Source organism: Diaphorina citri, unplaced genomic scaffold, assembly GCF_000475195.1.
Source record: "Diaphorina citri unplaced genomic scaffold, Diaci psyllid genome assembly version 1.1 scaffold49, whole genome shotgun sequence".
Taxonomy (NCBI): domain Eukaryota; kingdom Metazoa; phylum Arthropoda; class Insecta; order Hemiptera; family Psyllidae; genus Diaphorina; species Diaphorina citri.
This window is the reverse complement of record NW_007377486.1, coordinates 315088-338963: the sequence shown is the minus strand read 5'-3', so window position 1 is coordinate 338963 and position 23876 is coordinate 315088. Positions and strand designations below refer to the sequence as shown.

The following is a 23876-nucleotide window of genomic DNA, read 5'->3' as shown; positions in this document are numbered from 1 at the left end:
GGCCTGGCGCACTGGCGTGTAATTTAAGGAACAAGTTCAAGGCATCCAGGCCCATGATAATTCAGCCCGATCTGACCTTAGTAATCCCAGCTGTAGCTGCTGTTACAGCGAGTTGTCTCAGTTCCCAGCTGTAGCTGCTGTTACAGAGTATCTCAGACGCGACTACCTACGCGAGAAGGTCTGACAACTATTCTCGAGCTTTTTCTGCCACACCCGTTACTAGGTCTGTCAGACCGTCTGAGCGTGAGTGACGGTCATTTCAGTACTTACCTACTCATGTGTCAGTAAAAAAAAAAGCTCTTACCTGATGAAAGTTCCTGGCTGTGAAACCTTACGTCCGAAATGTCACAAATTTAATGTGAATTCTATTTTAATCCAGGGGACACACGTAACAGCTACACAACTCAACTACAAATTTATCAATCAACAGGTGGGTACACAAAGGTTCCACAAAAAGCCCGATCTGACCTTAGTAAATGATACAAGGTACTCCTTGTAAGGTTCGTATCGTAGATAGTCGTTACCTACGAATTACTGATATGTTGATGTTAACTCTAATAGGTACCTAGTTGTTAAGTTTACCTTTGTATACAAAATTAATTAGTTATGTACAAAATGTAAATGTCTATAATCAACAAGTTCCGATCTCATGATAATTCAGCCCGATCTGACCTTAGTTAATGATACAAGGTACTCCTTGTAAGGTTCGTATCGTAGATAGTCGTTACCTACGAATCACTGATATGTTGATGTTAACTCTAATAGGTACCTACATAGTTGTTAAGTTTACCTTTGTATACAAAATTAATTAGTTATGTACAAAATGTAAATGTCTATAATCTAATATAAAGCTACCTAACTGGTGATTTTATTATCATAAGGAATACAAGTTGTATTTAATTTAATGAATGGAAGTATTTGTTTCCCATAATAAACCACCCCAAACTCTTCCTCAGATAACAGTCGACAGAAAAGAAGAACACATTGTAAAAATTTGATAAGATGTGCTATAGCTACCTAACTGGTGATTTTATTATAAGGAATACAAGTTGTATTTAATTTAATGAATGGAAGTATTTGTTTCCCGTAATAAACCACCCCAAACTCTTCCTCAGATAACAGTCGACAGAAAAGAAGAACACATTGTAAAAATTTGATAAGTAAGATGTGCTAGAGCAGCTAGACTTTATTAATCAACCAATATCTAGCTATAATTCCTGGAAGTATTTGTTTCCCGTAATAAACCACCCCAAACTCTTCCTCAGATAACAGTCGACAGAAAAGAAGAACACATTGTAAAAATTTGGTAAGATGTGCTAGAGCAGCTAGACTTTTTTAATCAACCAATATCTAGCTATAATTCTAGCTTGTGTAGATATAACAATAATATTTACGTATAAAACTATGAATATAGGTACACAATACAATAAATCTGCATTATTAATGACATTAAGTATAAACAGGTGGGGTAACGTATTAATTTAGAAGTAATACACATATCTACATACTTAGGTTCTCCTGATTATTATTTCTATACAAACGTTATTGCGTTGAATATAAATGTATGTAAATTTTAGAAGTAATACACATATCTACATACTTAGGTTCTCCTGATTATTATTTCTATACAAACGTTATTGCGTTGAATATAAATGTATGTACAAATGTACATCCAAGATAAGCAGGACCTATCCTAGTAGGAAATGAAGAAAAGTGCTTCAGATAAAAATATATGTATAAAACTCTATCAAAGTAAAAACTAATAGTATTCACGAGTACCGCTATTACATAGGTTCTAACCTTATGTATATCTTGGGACACGGGATTTGATACGGGAAGTTTAACAATAGTAGTAGTAATATGTAGTATGTTTTTCCTCTGATACTTTACTCAGTTGTAGCTGCTGTCACGGGATTTGATACGGGAAGTTTAACAATAGTAGTAGTAATATGTAGTATGTTTTTCCTCTGATACTTTACTCAGTTGTAGCTGCTGTTACAGCGAGTTGTCTCAGTTCCCAGCTGTAGCTGCTGTTACAGCGAGTTGTCTCAGTTCCCAGCTGTAGCTGCTGTTACAGCGAGTTGTCTCAGTTTCCAGCTGTAGCTGCTGTTACAGCGAGCTGTCTCAGTTGTTTGAGTACAGTTTCAAGTAGTTTCTTCTTATCTCGTTCACTTTTTTTCAGTGCAGAGAACACACTTTTCTTATCTGCTTCTCTCAATCTGAAAACAAAACACAAACATCTCATCAAACATTATTGAATTTAACTCCACGATTTCACTTTTAGTTTACTTCTTTGTTCCACCATAACTTTCACCTATTAGTCCTTAAACACAAAGAAAATTTGCTGTGAATTGACAACTCATTTTTTCGGGTGGGTTTAGTACCTACAATAAATGAAGATAAACACTGCTATAGACTCTACATAAGTATACCTTTTCTTATCTGCTTCTCTCAATCTGAAAACAAAACACAAACATCTCATCAAACATTATTGAATTTAACTCCACGATTTCACTTTTAATTTACCTCTTTGTTACACCATAACTTTAAATGTTACTCTACCATAACCTACAATAAATGAAGATAAACACTGCTATAGACTCTACATATGTATAAATTCTGGTAGGAGCACTTACTTTTCCAAGAGTATAATGGCGGTGTTGGGGTTCACATATTGATACTTGGTATCCTCCTGTCCATAGTCATGGAAGTATGTAGGCCAGTCCCATGCCATCAGTAAATCCAGCACCTGTCTGAGATGAGCAAAGTAGTGAAGCAGAACCCCATCCTCTAACCCAGGCACCGGGTCTGATGCTGCAAACTCTGAAATAAAATCCCCAACAGATTACTAAAGATAAGCAACGTTTTGCTTGATTGGTATCGAGAAAGGTTACAATCTGGGACACCTTGCTAATTCAATCTCATATGGGCTTAGCATTAGCAGTTAGGCTGGATCTTGTATGAAATGTCTCACTTATCATATTACACTTACGTTCACATTGTATTGTGTCTAGGTTTTGAGAAAATACGGTCGCGCTACGCGCTCCCCATTAGCTTCACACTTTGAAACAATACGGTCGCGCTACGCGCTCCTCATTGGCTTCTCCCTTTGAATTAATACGGTCGCGCTACGCGCTCCCTATTGGCTTCGCACTTTGATAGAATATGGTCGCGCTGCGCGCTCCCTGTTGGGTTTGCACTTTGATAGAATATGGTCGCGCTGCGCGCCCCCTGTTGGCTTCGCACTTCAAGAGAATAAAGTCGTTGTGTCTAGGTTTATCTGCTGCAGAGCGCCCATGCTGATCTGTTTCACATCTTCACTCAGCATGAATCCTAGCAGAGACTTGGCGATATGTTCACATGCTGACTTACACACTTCCTGTTGGGGTTCACATATTGATACTTGGTATCCTCCTGTCCATAGTCATGGAAGTATGTAGGCCAGTCCCATGCCATCAGTAAATCCAGCACCTGTCTGAGATGAGCAAAGTAGTGAAGCAGAACCCCATCCTCTAACCCAGGCACCGGGTCTGATGCTGCAAACTCTGAAATAAAATAACAAAGTAGTGAAGCAGAACCCCATCCTCTAACCCAGGCACCGGGTCTGATGCTGCAAATTCTGAAATAAAATCCCCAACAGATTACTAAAGATAAGCAATGTTTTGCTTGATTGGTATCGAGAAAAGTTACAATCTGGGACACCTTGCTAATTCAAATCTCATATTGGCTTAGCATTAGCAGTTAGAGGGCTGGATCTTGTATGAAATGTCTCACCTATCATATTACACTTACGTTCACATTGTATTGTGTCTAGGTTAATATTACACTTACGTTCACATTGTATTGTGTCTAGGTTTATCTGCTGCAGAGCGCCCATGCTGATCTGTTTCACATCTTCACTCAGCATGAATCCTAGCAGAGACTTGGCGATGTGTTCACATGCTGACTTACACACTTCCTTAGCTACAGAGGATGGTATATTGGTGAAGGATTGGAAGATACTCTGTAGGAATGCTATCAGATCCGTGATGAAACTCGAGGCGTGACCTGAAATATAACATTAACTCTATTTTGAATTCAAGTTTAAAAAAAAAATGTAGTAGAAAGTAAAAAAAATTAAATTATACAAGCCTAGTTAGTTTTAAGGGAGTGCGTCTGCCTTGTAAGCACTAGGTCGCGGGTTCGATTCTCGCCCGGGCGAATTTTATCAGATAAGGTTCGTTCTCGGAACGGCTGGCTTTCTCCTACCCTGTCTTTCTTCTCCTTTTCGAGACGACAACACCTTAGAGCAGTTACAGTTCCCTCTATAATTACCTTGCGGTTCTACTAGGAGCCAGTCATAGTTTTCTAATTCCAGGAAACTATCGAGTTTGTTTTTGAGTTTCTCACAGATTTGTCGTTCTGCGTCATCCCTGGCTACACGGAACAAATGTCCTTCACCGCGGGAACCTAACTGACCTTCCACCATAGATCTGAAACCAACAAAACATTCAGATCCTGGCTACACGGAACAAATGTCCTTCACCGCGGGAACCTAACTGACCTTCCACCATAGATCTGAAACCAACAAAACATTCAGATACTCGAATATAGAGCGTATACACATTACACACAGAGCTACTGAAAAAACTAAGATTACAACCTATCCAATATTTGGTCATCCCTGGCTACACGGAACAAATGTCCTTCACCGCGGGAACCTAACTGACCTTCCACCATAGATCTGAAACCAACAAAACATTCAAATACTCGAATATAGAGCGTATACACATTACACAGAGAGCTACTGAAAAAAAAAAAAACTAAGATTGCAACCTATCCAATATTTTTAATGCAATACAGCCAAAGGATCGAAAAAAAGCTTCTTCTTTTCTTTCTCAGACAAACTAAATATTTAAGCTTATAATAATAGTTTGAGGCCGCGGGTTCGATTCCCGCTCGGGGCGTATTTTATCCTGCTGGGATAATGTTCGTTCTCGGAACGGCTGGCTTCACCCAAAATCATTTTTAGTGTTTGAATTGTTTTACCAAGTGTGTGTACCAACAAATAAGTTAATACAAACTTATTCCTTTGACATTCAGATACTCGAATATAGAGCGTATACACATTACACAGAGAGCTACTGAAAAAAACTAAGATTACAACCTATCCAGTATTTTTAATGCAATACAGCCAAAGGATCGAAAAAAAAGCTTCTTCAGACAAACTAAATATTTAGGCTTATAATAATAGTTTGAGGCCGCGCTAGGCCGCGGGTTCGATTCCCGCCCGGGGCGTATTTCATCCTGCTGGGATGTTCGTTCTCGAAACGACTGGCTTTCCTCCTATCCTGCCTTCCTTCTCTCTTCGATTTCGGGACAATAAGACCCTAGCAGTTACAGTTCCCTCTCTCCTATCCTGTCTTCCTTCTCTCTTCGATTTCGGGACGATAAAACCCTAGCAGTTACAGTTCCCTCTGTCAAACCTCTTTAAAAAAAAAAAAATAGTTTGAAGCCAAAAAACCCAAAATCAATTTATTTTTCAGAGACTTTTCTTTTAGCACGGCAGAACACGATAACTTACCCAGTAATGTTGGACACAAACTGTTCTAAATACACAGTAGCATCTTCCAAATATCTGGTGTCTATAATGATCTGAATGATTTGGTTGAGAGCTAGACTAGGCTTATGAAATAGAGATGATAGACATCCACTAAATGTTCGGGTTAACAGGAGATTAGTGGATTTCCTCATCATGTCATCCACTTCTGATTGACTGTACAGAGAAAACAAAACATAAATTTACAAAATAGAACAATAAAAAGGATGCTCTTTCCAGAACTAGGATCAAGTTATGAGATTTACTATCACCTCCTCAGTTATCCTCATGAGGCTGGAAACACCCGAAAATGTGATTGTATCTCATCCGTGTGTCAGAGTCCTGCCCAGGCCTTGTGCTCCTTGCGCAATGTGTATAGTCCTAATGTAAAGGTACGTGTGTGAAAGCTCTAATAGTCACAAGATTGTCCACAACCACACACAACTCCTGAGGTTTTTTTTTTACCACTTTCCGATAAAGCATTAAACGTGCTATATATATTCACTGACTTAGGACAAGAATAGAAGTGTCTTTGATCCAGCAGTCTAATTTCATTATATTTTATGACTTTCAAAACGGACTTGTGAAGACGTCCTAGAGATCCTTAAATGACTCACCTAGTCAATTCTTCGGCATCACAGTCAGCACACTTGATTGAGTAGATGCCGCTTTTCTTATCTATGTCCGACCTAGGTTTATTGTTAATCAGAAATTTGCCTGTCGTTTTATCATTATAAAACGCTGGTTGGATTCCTACCTTCTTGAACTCTTCACCAATTTTGAGGCAGTCCTCGTTTAGATACCTTATTTTCCTCCAATTCAGGTCTAAATCCTTGGGAACTTTCATGTATATTTTCTCCCGTCTTTGTTTTTTTAATTTTTTTCGCAGTAAATGGTTTATTTCAGATTGGGAATATCCGTTATTTTTTGCTATTAGGTGTATGGTACCTAATTCTTTCAAATAATTTTCCAAGGACATAGGTATCGTTACGAGTCTATGTAATATAGAATGAAACGCGGCATGTTTAGTGCTAATCGGATGGTTTGATTTTTTATTGATGACACAATCTGTAAAAGTGTTTTTCCTGAAGATATTGAATTCTAATTTGTTCTGAACTCTCGTCACACCTAGGTCCAAGAAGTTCAGCTTTTGATTTACCTCTTTTTCAAGGGTAAACCATCCGTTATTTTTTGCTATTAGGTGTATGGTACCTAATTCTTTCAAATAATTTTCCAAGGACATAGGTATCGTTACGAGTCTATGTAACATAGAATGAAACGCGGCATGTTTAGTGCTAATCGGATGGTTCGATCTTTTATTGATGACACAATCTGTAAAAGTGTTTTTCCTGAAGATATTAAATTCTAATTTGTTCTGAACTCTCGTCACACCTAGGTCCAAGAAGTTCAGCTTTTGATTTACCTCTTTTTCAAGAGTAAACATGATATTAGGGTGGACGAGGTTCAAAAAGTCTAGCAACTTATCAATTTGTCTCCAGGAACCAACAACAATCACAAATATGTCATCAACATATCTAAACCATTGTAATACACTAGCCAATAAAGGGTTCTTTGTGTTAAAAATCTTCTCCTCTATATAATCCATGAAGATTTCTGCCATCAAAGGGCTGATTGGGGATCCAATCGGTAAACCCGATTTAATTTCAAATATTTTATCATTGAAAAGGCAGAAATTCTGATCTAAACAGATGTTCAAAGTTTTGATCAGTTCATCCTGATCAGATAATCAAATCCGGGACCTTCGGCATGCAAGCCTAGTATGATACCCACTAGGTCACAGAGCCTACTAATTCTAGAGTGAGTATGTCGTACCATATTAGGAGGAGGTTGTAACACAAGACGAGCCTGTTCCTGTCTCTGCTTCCTGTAGTAACTTTGAAACTCATCCTGCGCCCCCAGTACAGTGTAGATATGCAAACAGCGATACACAGGGGAGAAATCTATCAAGTGTTGAGCACTGGGGTCATCTTCCTCATCCAGAGTAGATGCTACTTGACCTGAGGGGGAATCAATAACAAAAATATAGATTTCTTCACGATAGTGTCCCAGAATTTATGCTTTCTACTTTCTAGGTTTTTCTTAGAACCAGCATGAATTGAGAAGAAATGCAAAAAGATCTTTGGTTTTAGGTAGTTTTGAATATTTTTATTGTAGGTACTTGTATTTTACAGGATAGTCCATTATTTCTATTCTTCAATATTACATTTAAGGGTGGAGTGGATTAGAACGCATAACATGTGCTTTCAGGCATATTCCACTTCTAAAGGCTAAAAACCTGCCGAATGTTTCTACTATATCATCATACTCCTCCTGAGTTTCTACCTGGAAAGTGAATAATATATAAATTGTAAAATATGATACACACGGTACTATTTATTAACCAATCAGATCATAAGAAAAAATCGCAACACCAAATTGCAATTCTCGCGAATCTCGTGGCTTAATATATTTTTCAGATTTTTTTCCCTTAATCAATACTACTATATCATCATACTCCTCCTGAGTTTCTACCTGGAAAGTGAATAATATATAAATTGTAAAATATGATACACACGGTACAATTTATTATCCAATCAGATCATAAGAAAAAATCGCAACACCAAATTGCAATTCTCGTGAATCTCGTGGCTTTTCATTGCGGTTAATATATTTTTCAGCTCTCTTTCCCTTAATCAATAACAAGTAAAAGGACTTACCTGTATAGGTATAAAGCTCTCTTGTTCCAACAGTTCCCGGAATACTTGCACCCATCTCTGCATTAACACTTCGTTGTAATGGTCTCCGATCTCATGCAATAAATCAAACAGCTGAGTCACTGAGTACCTGGCCAATAGGAAAACAAAACAAATGAAATTTTCATAATTATTTATTTATTTTATTTATTTTAAAAGTCAAGGAAAATATCTCTGCACCACCATCTCTGCATTAACACTTCGTTGTAATGGTCTCCGATCTCATGCAATAAATCAAACAGCTGAGTCACTGAGTACCTGGCCAATAGGTAAAACAAAACAAATGAAATTTTCATAATTATTTATTTATTTTATTTTAAAAGTCAAGGAAAATATCTCTGCACCGCTCAGGAATCGAACCCAGAGCTTTCAACTAAATGACTACCCAGTGCTTACCCATAGTTTCGTAGCGTGGTAATGAACAACATAATCAAATCCTTGATATGTAGGAGTAGCGTGGCATCTGTACAGTCCTTCTCTCTTCGATTTCGGGACGATAAAACCCTAGCAGTTACAGTTCCCTCTGTCAAACCTCTTAAAAAAAAAAAATAGTTTGAAGCAAAAAAAAAAATGACCTGAGGGGGAATCAATAACAAAAATATAGATTTCTTCACGATAGTGTCCCAGAATTTATGCTTTCTACTTTCTAGGTTTTTCTTAGAACCAGCATGAATTGAGAAGAAATGCAAAAAGATCTTTGGTTTTAGGTAGTTTTGAATATTTTTATTGTACTTGTATTTTACAGGATAGTCCATTATTTCTATTCTTCAATATTACATTTAAGGGTGGAGTGGATTAGAACTTTTTATTGTACTTGTATTTTACAGGATAGTCCATTATTTCTATTCTTCAATATTACATTTAAGGGTGGAGTGGATTAGAACTCATAACGTGTGCTTTCAGGCATATTCCACTTCTAAAGGCTAAACCTGCCAATACCTATGTCTGTGGGATCAAAGTTAAGTAAACCCTTCTGATTAGTAGAATACTTACCAGTGAAAGGATTAGGAGGGGCAGGAGCAGGTCTCTTCTTCTTGGTTTTCTTTCCTATCATGGTAGCATCAGATGTAAGCTGCTCTGCTGTCTGGAATATTAGGGAAATATGTGACTGGTTAAAATCAGATAAATTTCAACATATCATGGTAGCATCAGATGTAAGCTGCTCTGCTGTCTGGAATATTAGGGAAATATGTGACTGGTTAAAATCAGATAAATTTCAACATATAAAAAAAAAAAATCTCAAATCCTTTGTGGTAAAGCAGGGCTTTTCCACAACTTTTGTGGATATCACAACATCACTAAGTACCTCCTTTGCAATCAATTTCCACGTTTCAATAATCTTCTTACACGGGTAATGTCACCACTGGTCGCTACTCTATTAAAGTAGCTACTCAATTGTCCTCACAAGGCTGAGTGGCACCCCGAACTCTAAGCACAGAGCCGAAAAAAACCTCGGCCCCGCCAGGAATCGAACCCGGGCCTCCTGCGTACAAGCCTAGTATGATACCCACTCGGCCAAGGAGGTTGCTTAAAAAATAGCTTTCATTCTCAATTCACTATCGTTACTGCTTACAAAACGTTCATTTCATCTAAGTATGTCCGAAATGTCAAGATGTGCAAAAATTTGTTTAATATCTCCAAAAACTCTCAGGAAACAATAATAAAATTACTGTGTAAGTATGTCCGAAATGTCAAGATGTGCAAAAATTTGTTTAATATCTCCAAAAACTCTCAGGAAACAATAATTACTGTAAGTGAGATAATGTAAGATACATATCAGAAACAAAAGAAATTGTACTTACATGCTTCATGGCAACTTCTCCAATGCGAGAAGAGAACTTCCTAATATTTTCTAAGAAGTCTTTCAAATCTGACATGGAGGCTACTTTGATATTTTCTCTTAGTCTGAAACAAAAGAAGTTATCAGTTTAAACTTGTGTTGAGCCAGCTTCTCAATGGAAAATATTGTGGCTCTTCTTAACCATCTAATGAGAGTTATACTACAGCATGCTATGACACAAGTGTGATGCAGCAGTTGCTTTGTTGCTACAGAGAAGAGAATTTCCTAATATTTTCTAAGAAGTCTTTCAAATCTGACATGGAGGCTACTTTGATATTTTCTCTTAGTCTGAAACAAAACAAGTTGAAGTTTGAACTTGTGTTGACCCAGCTTCTCAATGGAAAATATTGTGGCTCTTCTTGTTATACTACGGCATGCTATGACACAAGTGTGATGCAGCAGTTGCTTTGTTGCTACTGAATGAAATCACTCAGTTGGGGAAAAAATGGGACCTGGACATGAGGCACCTAACAAACACAAACTTCCAGCTGCCTAAACCAGATAAAGTTAGCTGTATTTCTCCCTGTTTCTATACTTTCTAGTCCCACAGCTAGACACATTCTGAATCTATAAGAAGTCTTTCAAATCTGACATGGAGGCTACTTTGATATTTTCTCTTAGTCTGAAACAAAAGAAGTTATCAGTTTAAACTTGTGTTGACCCAGCTTCTCAATAGAAAATATTGTGGCTCTTCTTAACCATCTAATGAGAGTTATACTACGGCATGCTATGACACAAGTGTGATGCAGCAGTTGCTTTGTTGCTACTGAATGAAATCACTCAGTTGGAGAAAAAATGGGACCTGGACATAAGTCACCTAACAAACACAAACTTCCAGCTGCCTAAACAAGATAAAGTTAGCTGTATTTCTCCCTGTTTCTATACTTTCTAGTGCTATGACACAAGTGTGATGCAGCAGTTGCTTTGTTGCTACTGAATGAAATCACTCAGTTGGAGAAAAAATGGGACCTGGACATAAGGCACCTAACAAACACAAACTTCCAGCTGCCTAAACAAGATAAAGTTAGCTGTATTTCTCCCTGTTTCTATACTTTATACTCCCACAGCTAGACACATTCTGAATCTATGCACACTTACTTGGGAATATTGTCTTTCATTTGTTGGAAGAACCTGTAGTTGGAAACCCGAGGTAAATGTACCTGCTCTAACTGCTCCAGAGTTTTCAATGCTGGATAATACCTGCAATAAGAGAAAGTCAAGTCAGATTTTTAAATCTCAAGACTTATTAGTGGCAACACTCAAAAGTAATGGAATCTTGGTCAAAATCAGGCAAACAATACATATGGTATATTGGTGAAGGATTGGAAGATACTCTGTAGGAATGCTATCAGATCCGTGATGAAACTCGAGGCGTGACCTGAAATATAACATCTCTGACATTGTAGGAAAATATTGGGATGCGAGAGGAAAAATGGCCTAATGGTCAAAGATCCCGACATTTGCAACATACACATACATACACATCTCTATTTTGAATTCAAGTTTTAAAAAAAAATGAAAAATGTAGTAGAAAGTAAAAAATTAAATTATACAAGCCTAGTTAGTTTTAAGGGAGCGCGTCAGTCAGATTTTTAAATCTCAAGACTTAATTAGTGGCAACACTCAAAAGTAATGGAATCTTGGTCAAAATCAGGCAAACAATACATATAAGTAATCCAATTATGTTGCTCACAAAATCTATGAATGTAAATTGATCACTCTAAATAACTCCAAAATTGTTTACCTCTTATCTTTCATTTGCTTCTGTAGCTTGGCATAGGTGCTGAACACTGGCAGACATTGTGTTAACTTCTCTATACTGACTTGAATGTTCTTTTCAACTCGTCTAGCTTCTACCAAGTCTTCTCCTTTATTCAGAACATTACTTGCTGAACTTTGCAGAGCATCATTGAGATCCACAACTTCACTCTGTAAGAAATAATCAATTATTTTTGATATTAGATTAAGCAGTAGGTAACACCAAATATAATTTTGTAATTCATTGCCATTAGAGAGTATTATACCTATGCATTTTTTCAAAGGTGACATAAATATGTAATATCAATAGTTGTTTCATTCATGTTTAAATTTCAATGTATCTAGGGAACACTGGCAGACATTGTGTTAACTTCTCTATACTGACTTGAATGTTCTTTTCAACTCGTCTAGCTTCTACCAAGTCTTCTCCTTTACTCAGAACATTACTCGCTGAACTTTGCAGAGCATCATTGAGATCCACAACTTCACTCTGTAAGAAATAATCAATTATTTTTGATATTAGATTGAGCAGTAGGTACCACCAAATATAATTTTGTAATTTATTGCCATTAGAGAGTATTATACCTATGCATTTTTTCAAAGGCGACATAAATATGTAATATCAATAGTTGTTTCATTCATGTTTAAATTTCAGTGTATCTATGCACTTTGTTCATATGCACTTTGTTTGTCTTCAATAAATAAAATATTCTTACCTTCAAATGCATTGCTTGAGCTTTCACCTGTTGTAGTTCTCGTATGGAATCAATGAATCCCTGGTAGTGAAAATTGCAGCATTGCTTGAGCTTTCACCTGTTGTAGTTCTCGTATGGAATCAATGAATCCCTGGTAGTGAAAATTGCACATTCGCTCAATATCCTTGTCATGGTTTTTGATGTTGTTCTCCAGATGTTCCATAAACTGCTCATGTTCACCACCATCGTAGATCATGGTTTTTGATGTTGTTCTCCAGATGTTCCATAAACTGCTCATGTTCACCACCATCATAGATTGCCCTGGAATAAAATTAAACATAATATGTAAGTAGTATTCATAAACATGTCAATTATTTGATGTAAAAAAAAAAAAAGAAAGTTTCTTGAATAATTTTGACCACCTAGATTAATGCACTATGTAGTTACATTGGATTTGAACCACCAACCTTTGGATCACCATCGTAGATTGCCCTGGAATAAAATTAAACATGATATGTAAGTAGTATTCATAAACATAATGTCAATTATTTGATGTAAAAAAAAATTCTTGAATAATTTTGACCATTTAGATTAATGCACTATGTAATCCCATCGTAGATTGCCCTGGAATAAAATTAAACATGATATGTAAGTAGTATTCATAAACATAATGTCAATTATTTGATGTAAAAAAAAAGAAAGTTTCTTGAATAATTTTGACCACCTAGATTAATGCACTATGTAGTTACATTGGATTTGAACCACCAACCTTTGGATCCAAGTTCTCAATGATAACCACTAGGTAGGTACATCACTGAGCTTGCATAATAGATTAATCCTTTGATATTTAGAGTTCATCATGAGTTTTTCAAACAGATACATACTAGATTGTTTATTTTAATATTTACTTACACTGATCACAGTGATTCAAGGTATCACAATCTCATACATTTTATTCACTGACACACCTACCTTATAACAGAGCTAATGCCTGTATTATAAGTAGCCTCTAGTTCTTTTATCAAATGATCAAACTTGGTTTGAGTTGCAGTACTTTTCACATTTGACATAATTAAAAATCAAATGGTGTTATTTTTAGAACAGAATAAAACAGACCATTTCTGTAACATGCTTCAAATAAAGAAAACACCTTATCTGAGCCCTTTTTCTTGACTGAAATGTTTAATTATTTTTAATTAAATTCACCTCTAAACAATCAACTTCTATGTTCAAAGCATGATAGTGTAGGTAAGGAGAAGTGTTTTTGTTTATCAAATAAAGGTTGATACTGGAGAAGAGGAGGTAGTAGAGATAACATGCGCAGTGCACTCGATACAAAGGTCGTACACTAAAAGGCCGTTATAAACGTAGCCTTTATCATTCATATTCAAAAGATAAGATGTTTTACCTGAAAGTAGGACCCAGGTAGTCATCAACACTTTCTATTTCTTGAATCAGAAGATCGTGGTGGGCGGATGAAGTGATTTCTTGTGGATTATTTGACGTAGAACTCGCCGTTGCCATTTTAACATTCGGCATTCAAAGATAGAGGTGTTAGAAACGAAGAAAAAGTTTAAAGCTTCTCGAAAAGTTCTAATTTTCCAAATTTCTCAAATCTTCAAACTTCAAACTTTTGATTGACGTCTCGTCAAGATCAAAAAAATAATAATAATCGATTTTCAATTTTTTTTTTATCAAAAATCGAAAATGATCCACCAATCAGAAGAGAATGATCATGTAACCAAACGAAATAATTGGTGGATTCATATCGATCGGATATCGGATCATAAAAAATCCAGTGTTGCCAGATTCACCGAAGGCCACTGAGTACACTAGACAACGTCAGATCGATTTTTATATGAACGCCACTTAACTACTTGAGTATGCAATATGCAACATTATTTTTATTAGTGGAGATGTCTGATTTACTGGGTAGTGGGTACCAGGGTACCTACTACCTCCATGTTCCACAGTAATCAACTAGGTAACTAACACGTAGCAAAGAGAAAGATGGACAAACTACTATTGTGAAATCATCGATTAAGAAGGAATTATAGTTTAAAGGTAAGTAAGTACCTATAGACAAGTAGGTAAGTAGATAGATAATATGATGGCATTTCACGGATCTCTGCGAACGACATAGAAGTGTAAATCTGTCCGCAAAAGGTTAAATAGGTAATAATAATAATAAAAAAAATGGAGCGATATCGATCTACGTTGAAGTAAAGTTCTGAAAATTTCCAATAGATAACTAGGTAGGTATGAAATAATAAGAAATGATTTTGGTTTTAGATAGATAAATAAATTTTTTGGTATAACAACTATCACTTCTCGTCAGAAACCGTTTTGATTCCAAATTTGAGATCAGAGAAACATCAAGCTTCTAATAAAACGATATGTTTTTCATTCCCGAACACGCAACTTAAACAGGAATCAAAACTGTTTCCAAGAAGAAGTGACTTGTAGGGATTTGTGTTTTATTTTAAATACACATGGATCACACGATAAAACTAACAATAAATACATACAGAGAGGTATGACAAAGATTATAACAGGTATCATCTCTAATAGAGACTAGAGTAGAAAATACAATGAACGTAAATGTGATTAACTATCGTGAAGACGAGTAAAGATCTAGGATAGATATTAAGGGAGCTATTGGTATATTATGTACAAGAATGATTAAAAGTAGAAAAGGGAAACAAAGAGGATTAGATAGGACAGAGTGGAGAAAAGATATCAGCTAATATTGTCAATTAGTAGAATGACATGAAATGAAAATGACTGTGGATACTGAGCCCGAAGTCCGACATTCATGTCAACATGAGACTTGTAAACTCAGGGAGTATAATAATATGAAGGTTTGAGTTAGGATAACTATCGGAACTTGAGACCAGATGATGTTTCCCAGAAGAACAGGGTAGGTAAAGGGTCTTCAACTATAGAGTATAGCGGTATAGTAATGAGTCAAATGAGCAATGAGGTAGAGACTAGAGAAACAAACAGAGGAATGTCGTATGCAGGGATTTCCTAACTCAGGATTGAGATGGAACAAGGATTTCTATATGATTCATACCCGGCTCCAAAGCTGAGATAATCCGCTGTGATGATCCTCATGCTTAGTGGTACTTGGAGTAAGCTGGAGCTACATAGGCTGGGGGATGGTAAGCTGGAGCTACATAGGCTGGGGCATGGGGATTTCTATATGATTCATACCCGGCTCCAAAGCTGAGATAATCCGCTGTGATGATCCTCATGCTTAGTGGTACTTGGAGTAAGCTGGGGCAACATAGGCTGGGGGATGGTAAGCTGGAGCTACATAGGCTGGGGCAACATAAGCTGGCGCCTGGACAACAGGAGCAACGTAAGCTGCTGGTTTGTAAGCTGGAGCATAACCACCTTCCTTCTTGACGACAGCGTTGAATCCGTTGTGTTCGTCAGCGGTGTACTCAACGATTCTCTTGGAACCATCAGGTTCTACCAGGGAGTAAAATCCGGAGACAACATCACCATCTCGGCTCTCATGTTGTTGTTTGTAGTCACCAGTGTGTGGATCCTGAACTTCATATTCAAACTCATACTTGGGGTAAGCATCGGCATAGACTTCCTTCTCTTTGTAAACAGGGGCGACGTAAGCAGGGGCGGCATAAGCAGGGGCGGCATAAGCGTGACCTTCATAAGCAGGGGCGTGATATTGAGCTTGAGCCACCATGACTACAGCAGCCAGGACGACGAGACTGATCTAGAGATAGAGAGGTAGAAAACATTATTAGTCTAATTATGTAGGTATGTATGTGTTTGATCGGAATTCACTCTTCTACATAGGTAGGTAGAAACTTAGGAGTGAGATTTATGTAGAAAACAAATCCAAGTACCTATATTTCCCTTCTACATCGTATTTTCTGGACTCTAAGTTATATTCCTACGAAAAGATGAGCACATGTTTGGAACTTTACGGAGAAAAAGCCAATTCTTCACACAACTGGACACTTAAATACCTAGGTACCTATTATCCAAAATCACGATTTGATAGTAAAAGCAAATCCAAAAATAAATTTACGAGAATTAAGAAAAATAAAAAACACTCGTCGCGTCGGTAGAAGAATAATGATTTGACGTAGAACTCGCCGTTGCCATTTTAACATTCGGCATTCAAAGATAGAGGTGTTAGAAACGAAGAAAAAGTTTAAAGCTTCTTCATGGTTTTTGATGTTGTTCTCCAGATGTTCCATAAACTGCTCATGTTCACCACCATCATAGATTGCCCTGGAATAAAATTAAACATGATATGTAAGTAGTATTCATAAACCAGGGGCGTGATATTGAGCTTGAGCCACCATGACTACAGCAGCCAGGACGACGAGACTGATCTAGAGATAAAGAGGTAGAAAACATTAGAAACTTAGGAGTGGGATTTATGTAGAAAACAAATCCAAGTACCTATATTTCCCTTCTACAGTAGAACTCGCCGTTGCCATTTTAACATTCGGCATTCAAAGATAGAGGTGTTAGAAACGAAGAAAAAGTTTAAAGCTTCTCGAAAAGTTCTAATTTTCCAAATTTCTCAAATCTTCAAACTTCAAACTTTTGATTGACGTCTCGTCAAGATCAAAAAAATAATAATAATCGATTTTCAATTTTTATTTATCAAAAATCGAAAATGATCCACCAATCAGAAGAGAATGATCATGTAACCAAACGAAATAATTGGTGGATTCATATCGATCGGATATCGGATTGGAATCCAACAAAAGTTCTAATTTTCCAAATTTCTCAAATCTTCAAACTTTTGATTGACGTCTCGTCAAGATCAAAAAAATAATAATAATCGATTTTCAATTTTTTTTTTATCAAAAATCGAAAATGATCCACCAATCAGAAGAGAATTATCATGTAACCAAACGAAATAATTGGTGGATTCATATCGATCGGATATCGGATCCAGGGACTGGAAAGACTGGGACTGAATTAAAAGATTCAACTCCCAGGGCAGACTTGATTGTAATGAATTAAATCAACCTTGGGACTGGTTGAGTTTTTCAAACAGATACATACTAGATTGTTTATTTTAATATTTACTTACACTGATCACAGTGATTCAAGGTATCACAATCTCATACATTTTATTCACTGACACACCTACCTTATAACAGAGCTAATGCCTGTATTATAAGTAGCCTCTAGTTCTTTTATCAAATGATCAAACTTGGTTTGAGTTGCAGTACTTTTCACATTTGACATAATTAAAAATCAAATGGTGTTATTTTTAGAACAGAATAAAACAGACCATTTCTGTAACATGCTTCAAATAAAGAAAACACCTTATCTGAGCCCTTTTTCTTGACTGAAATGTTTAATTATTTTTAATTAAATTCACCTCTAAACAATCAACTTCTATGTTCAAAGCATGATAGTGTAGGTAAGGAGAAGTGTTTTTGTTTATCAAATAAAGGTTGATACTGGAGAAGAGGAGGTAGTAGAGATAACATGCGCAGTGCACTCGATACAAAGGTCGTACACTAAAAGGCCGTTATAAACGTAGCCTTTATCATTCATATTCAAAAGATAAGATGTTTTACCTGAAAGTAGGACCCAGGTAGTCATCAACACTTTCTATTTCTTGAATCAGAAGATCGTGGTGGGCGGATGAAGTGATTTCTTGTGGATTATTTGACGTAGATTACTATCACCTCCTCAGTTATCCTCATGAGGCTGGAAACACCCGAAAATGTGATTGTCCACAACCACACACAACGTTACTTGACTCCTGAGGTTTTTTTTTTACCACTTTCCGATAAAGCATTAAATGTGCTATATATATTCACTGACTTAGGGCAAGAATAGAAAGTGTCTTTGATCCAGCAGTCTAATTTCATTATATTTTATGACTTTCAAAACGGACTCGTGAAGACGTACTAGAGATCCTTAAATGACTCACCTAGTCATTTTACATAAAGCTAAATCAAAATTTTGAAGGTGTACCTTCAAAATCAAGCCCCCCCAAAAATTTAGGCAAGAACCGCCTATGATTGTTCCTCTTACCTTAGATTAAGATCCTCTGAGAATTTCAAGCACGCGTATATAAACTCCTTGACTTGCTGGTAAACATTGGGCACCATCTGAGAGAATGGGAACTTCTTGGGAAATGGAGCAGTCTCTAGATGTTCATCTATGAATGGAAATGTTTCTACTATATCATCATACTCCTCCTGAGTTTCTACCTGGAAAGTGAATAATATATAAATTGTAAAATATGATACACACGGTACAATTTACTATCCAATCAGATCATAAGAAAAAACCGCAACACCAAATTGCAATTCTCGTGAATCTCGTGGCTTAATATATTTTTCAGCTCTTTCTCCCTTAATCAATGATAAATAAAAGGACTTACCTGTATAGGTATAAAGCTCTCTTGTTCCAACAGTTCCCGGAATACTTGCACCCATCTCTGCATTAACACTTCGTTGTAATGGTCTCCGATCTCATGCAATAAATCAAACAGCTGAGTCACTGAGTACCTGGCCAATAGGTAAAACAAAACAAATGAAATTTTCATAATTATTTATTTATTTTAAAAGTCAAGGAAAATATCTCTGCACCACTCAGGAATCGAACCCAGAGCTTTCAACTAAATGACTACCCAGTGCTTACCCATAGTTCCGTAGCGTGGTAATGAACAACATAATCAAATCCTTGATATGTAGGAGTAGCGTGGCATCTGTACAGTATGCTGATTGAGTACGCAATGCATTACTAATCTTGCCTAGTGCTGCTTCCCAATGCTGATCCAGGTATGCTCTGCTGATCAGATTCTCCGTCGTATTCAGCACATGGTCCTCCTTCAAACTTTTGATTGACGTCTCGTCAAGATCAAAAAAATAATAATAATCGATTTTCAATTTTTTTTTTATCAAAAATCGAAAATGATCCACCAATCAGAAGAGAATGATCATGTAACCAAACGAAATAATTGGTGGATTCATATCGATCGGATATCGGATCATAAAAAATCCAGTGTTGCCAGATTCACCGAAGGCCACTGAGTACACTAGACAACGTCAGATCGATTTTTATATGAACGCCACTTAACTACTTGAGTATGCAATATGCAACATTATTTTTATTAGTGGAGATGTCTGATTTACTGAGTAGGTACCTACCTACTACCTACCTCCATGTTCCACAGTAATCAACTAACTAACAAACACGTAGCAAAGAGAAAGATGGACAAACTACTATTGTGAAATCATCGATTAAGAAGGAATTATAGTGTAAAGGTAAGTAAGTACCTATAGACAAGTGGGTAAGTAGATAGATAATATGATGGCATTTCACAGATCTCTGCGAACGACATAGAAGTGTAAATCTTCAAGCCAAAGCACACTTCATTAAATAGTAAAAAAAAAAAAAATGGAGCGATATCGATCTACGTTGAAGTAAAGTTCTGAAAATTTCCAATAGCAGATCGATTTTTATATGAACGCCACTTAACTACTTGAGTATGCAATATGCAACATTATTTTTATTAGTGGAGATGTCTGATTTACTGGGTAGTGGGTACCAGGGTACCTACTACCTCCATGTTCCACAGTAATCAACTATAGGTAACTAACACGTAGCAAAGAGAAAGATGGACAAACTACTATTGTGAAATCATCGATTAAGAAGGAATTATAGTTTAAAGGTAAGTAAGTACCTATAGACAAGTAGGTAAGTAGATAGATAATATGATGGCATTTCACGGATCTCTGCGAACGACATAGAAGTGTAAATCTGTCCGCAAAAGGTTAAATAGGTAATAATAATAATTAGACAAGTAGGTAAGTAGATAGATAATATGATGGCATTTCACGGATCTCTGCGAACGACATAGAAGTGTAAATCTGTCCGCAAAAGGATAGGTAATAATAATAATAAAAAAAATGGAGCGATATCGATCTACGTTGAAGTAAAGTCCTGAAATTTCCAATACATAACTAGGTAGGTATGAAATAATAAGAAGTGATTTTGGTTTTAGATAGATAAATAAATTTTTTGGTATAACAACTATCACTTCTCGTCAGAAACCGTTTTGATTCCAAATTTGAGATCAGAGAAACATCAAGCTTCTAATAACACGATATGTTTTTCATTCCCGAACACGCAACTTACAGGAATCAAAACTGTTTCCAAGAAGAAGTGACTTGTAAGGATTTGTGTTTTATTTTAAATACACATGAATCACACGATAAAACTAACAATAAATACATACATACAGAGAGGTCTGACAAAGATTATAACAGGTATCATCTCTAATAGAGACTAGAGTAGAAAATACAATGAACGTAAATGTGATTAACTATCGTGAAGACGGGTAAAGATCTAGGATAGAGATATTATGGGAGCTATTGGTATATTATGTACAAGAATGATTAAAAGTAGAAAAGGGAAACAAAGAGGATTAGATAGGACAGATTGGAGAAAAGATTGTCAATTTGTAGAATGACATGAAATGACTGTGGATACTGAGCCCGAAGTCCGACATTCATGTCAACATGAGACTTATTGTAAACTCAGGGAATATAATAAGCTCTAATAGAGACTAGAGTAGAAAATACAATGAACGTAAATGTGATTAACTATCGTGAAGACGGGTAAAGATCTAGGATAGATATTATGGGAGCTATTGGTATATTATGTACAAGAATGATTAAAAGTAGAAAAGGGAAACAAAGAGGATTAGATACCTAGGACAGAGTGGCGAAAAGATATCAGCTAATATTGTCAATTTTATTAGTAGAATGACATGAAATGACTGTGAATACTGAGCCCGAAGTCCGACATTCATGTCAACATGAGACTTATTGTAAACTCAGGGAATATAATAATATGAAGGTTTGAGTTAGGATAACTGTCGGAACTTGAGACCAGATGTTTTTCAGAAGAACAGGGTAGGTAAAGGGTCTTCAACTATAGAGTATAGCGGTATAGTAATGAGTCAAATGATGAGTAATGAGGTAGAGACTAGAGAAACAAACAGAGGAATGTCATATGCAAGGATTTCCTAACTCAGGATTGAGATGGAACAAGGATTTCTATATGATTCATACCCGGCTCCAAAGCTGAGATAATCCGCTGTGGTGATCCTCATGCTTAGTGGTACTTGGAGTAAGCTGGAGCTACATAGGCTGGGGGATGGTAAGCTGGAGCTACATAAGCTGGGGCAACATAAGCTGGCGCCTGGACAACAGGAGCAACGTAAGCTGCTGGTTTGTAAGCTGGAGCATAACCACCTTCCTTCTTGACGACAGCGTTGAATCCGTTGTGTTCGTCAGCGGTGTACTCAACGATTCTCTTGGAACCATCAGGTTCTACCAGGGAGTAAAATCCGGAGACAACATCACCATCTCGGCTCTCATGTTGTTGTTTGTAGTCACCAGTGTGTGGATCCTGAACTTCATATTCAAACTCATACTTTGGGTAAGCATCGGCATAGACTTCCTTTTCTTTGTAAACAGGGGCGACGTAGGCAGGGGCGGCATAGGCAGGGGCGGCATAGGCAGGAGCGGCATAAGCAGGGGCGGCATAAGCAGGAGCGGCATAAGCGTGACCTTCATAAGCAGGGGCGTGATATTGAGCTTGAGCCACCATGACGACAGCAGCCAGGACGACGAGACTGATCTAGAGATAGAGAGGTAGAAAACATTATTAGTCTAATTATGTAGGTATGTATGTGTTTGATCGGAATTCACTCTTCTACATAGGTAGGTAGAAACTTAGGAGTGAGATTTATGTAGAAAACAAATCCAAGTACCTATATTTCCCTTCTACATCGTATTTTCTGGACTCTAAGTTATATTCCTACGAAAAGATGAGCACATGTTTGGAACTTTACGGAGAAAAAGCCAATTCTTCACACAACTGGACACTTAAATACCTAGGTACCTATTATCCAAAATCACGATTTGATAGTGAAAACAAATCCAAAAATAAATTTACGAGAATTAAGAAAAATAAAAAACACTCGTCGCGTCGGTAGAAGAATAATGATAAAAGTACGAACCTTTGAAGACATGATGAGGTATGCTGTGTCGGTACTCACTTACTGAGAGACAAATGAGAACTGATGCCAAAGTTGTACCGGTCAGTAGCTTTTATACCAAAACCATTCAACCATTCAGCGTGCACTAAAACCACTCATTGTTGTCAAACCAAACATGTTTATACTACCCCCTAAATTTGAATCGAAATTTAGCAACACTGCTCTGATTAGTGATGAAAAGTAATTAGAGTAATTGATAATTGGATAATGTACGAGATGTAAGTATACCTGACTATTACCAACACTAACTTGGTAATTTATGAAGGTGAGCTATTGATCTTGTCTTAAGGGCGTAGTTCTAGACTTGTGTGTAAATGTTTATACCGCTATGTGTGGTCAGATGTTGAGTGTGGTTTACTGGAGTCTTAATACCATGTAGGTATTGTAAATTGTAACAGTATCAATGATATCATTGTACCTACCAATAGCTAAGGACATTGTCTGTGCTAGTGTGCCATCGCATTGTACCTATTATAAATCCCAGTCATGCGGCTGTTGATAGTGGATGTGGATACAGTTTGAATACCAGAAGGGACATGAATAATATTGAATCAGATAAAGATCATGACTTTGTTAAATTTGTTCTTGGAAAAAAAAGCTAGTCGTTCCGAGAAGGAACTTCATCTGTGTAGGTAAAGTTCGCCCTCGGGTGGGAATCGAACCCACTACATAGCGATTACAAGTATACAATGGCACAAAGCAGGCGCGCTCTCCAAGTCTGGCTAAGATATTCTTATTGGTGAATAAAAGGAAGCAGATAGGTTAATAAGCAGGTACCTACCTACTTACAAAATCACATCTGCCGTTCAAGCCAATGTAGTTCACTGGTTCACTCCCATTTAATCATTTGTAAAATATTTTCCTCCATTGCGCGCATTGTGACTGGAGCGTGATCTGAACGGATAATGGTAAGTCGAGCCTACCTTCTGCATGACAAGCATGGTAAGGACACCAGCTTCAACTTTACCTCTTGGTTGCTTCTCTGGACAGTCTAGTCGCGAACTCCGCGTTTACAAGTTGTACGTTCTACGCAAAAATGCATGGCACACTAGTGCTGTGGGTTCTAAAATCGACTGAACCACTTGCATATATCGAAACCATACGATGAACTAGGTATATCTTAATATCTATTATTTGGTATTGATTTCCTACAGCATGAGAACATCGC

At 36.9% G+C, this 23876-nt stretch overlaps 2 protein-coding genes across 2 annotated transcripts; both read right to left on the bottom strand.

The window, feature by feature from the left end:
* Positions 1-1911: 1911 nt before the first annotated feature.
* LOC103515519 (exocyst complex component 6) lies at positions 1912-17182 on the bottom strand. The gene is made up of 19 exons (XM_026827953.1): positions 17164-17182; positions 14033-14217; positions 13092-13116; positions 12743-12853; positions 12646-12672; positions 11916-12100; positions 11270-11371; positions 10134-10236; positions 9325-9415; positions 8728-8809; positions 8296-8422; positions 7879-7921; positions 7412-7596; positions 6196-6368; positions 5564-5755; positions 4315-4472; positions 3832-4047; positions 2637-2823; positions 1912-2219 (listed from the first exon to the last, which is right to left on the bottom strand). Exons 2-19 carry the CDS (start codon positions 14161-14163, stop codon positions 2087-2089), a joined length of 2271 nt encoding a protein of 756 aa, XP_026683754.1. The 5' UTR covers positions 14164-14217; positions 17164-17182; the 3' UTR covers positions 1912-2086.
* On the bottom strand, positions 15830-22742 carry LOC103515362. Its single transcript, XM_008480307.3, has 7 exons — positions 22670-22742; positions 21763-22287; positions 19279-19487; positions 19019-19145; positions 18667-18845; positions 16941-16989; positions 15830-16366 (listed from the first exon to the last, which is right to left on the bottom strand). Exons 1-7 carry the CDS (start codon positions 22679-22681, stop codon positions 15884-15886), a joined length of 1584 nt encoding a protein of 527 aa, XP_008478529.2. The 5' UTR covers positions 22682-22742; the 3' UTR covers positions 15830-15883.
* Between the last annotated feature and the right edge of the window lie 1134 nt (positions 22743-23876).

Excerpts from the sequence above, each read along its gene's own strand:
- LOC103515519 (XM_026827953.1), bottom strand. The coding sequence starts at position 14,163 with ATGCCGAATGTTAAAATGGCAACGGCGAGTTCTACGTCAAATAATCCA. Across the intron at positions 10,237-11,269 it reads ATGAAAGACAATATTCCCAA|ACTAAGAGAAAATATCAAAG; the intron begins GTAAGTGTGCAT and ends CTTTTGTTTCAG. Across the intron at positions 2,220-2,636 it reads GCCATTATACTCTTGGAAAA|ATTGAGAGAAGCAGATAAGA; the intron begins GTAAGTGCTCCT and ends TTTTGTTTTCAG.
- LOC103515362 (XM_008480307.3), bottom strand. Across the intron at positions 19,488-21,762 it reads CAGCTTACTCCAAGTACCAC|ACGTCAATCAAAAGTTTGAA; the intron begins TAAGCATGAGGA and ends GATCTTGACGAG. Across the intron at positions 19,146-19,278 it reads ACCACGCTACGGAACTATGG|GTACTCAGTGACTCAGCTGT; the intron begins GTAAGCACTGGG and ends CCTATTGGCCAG.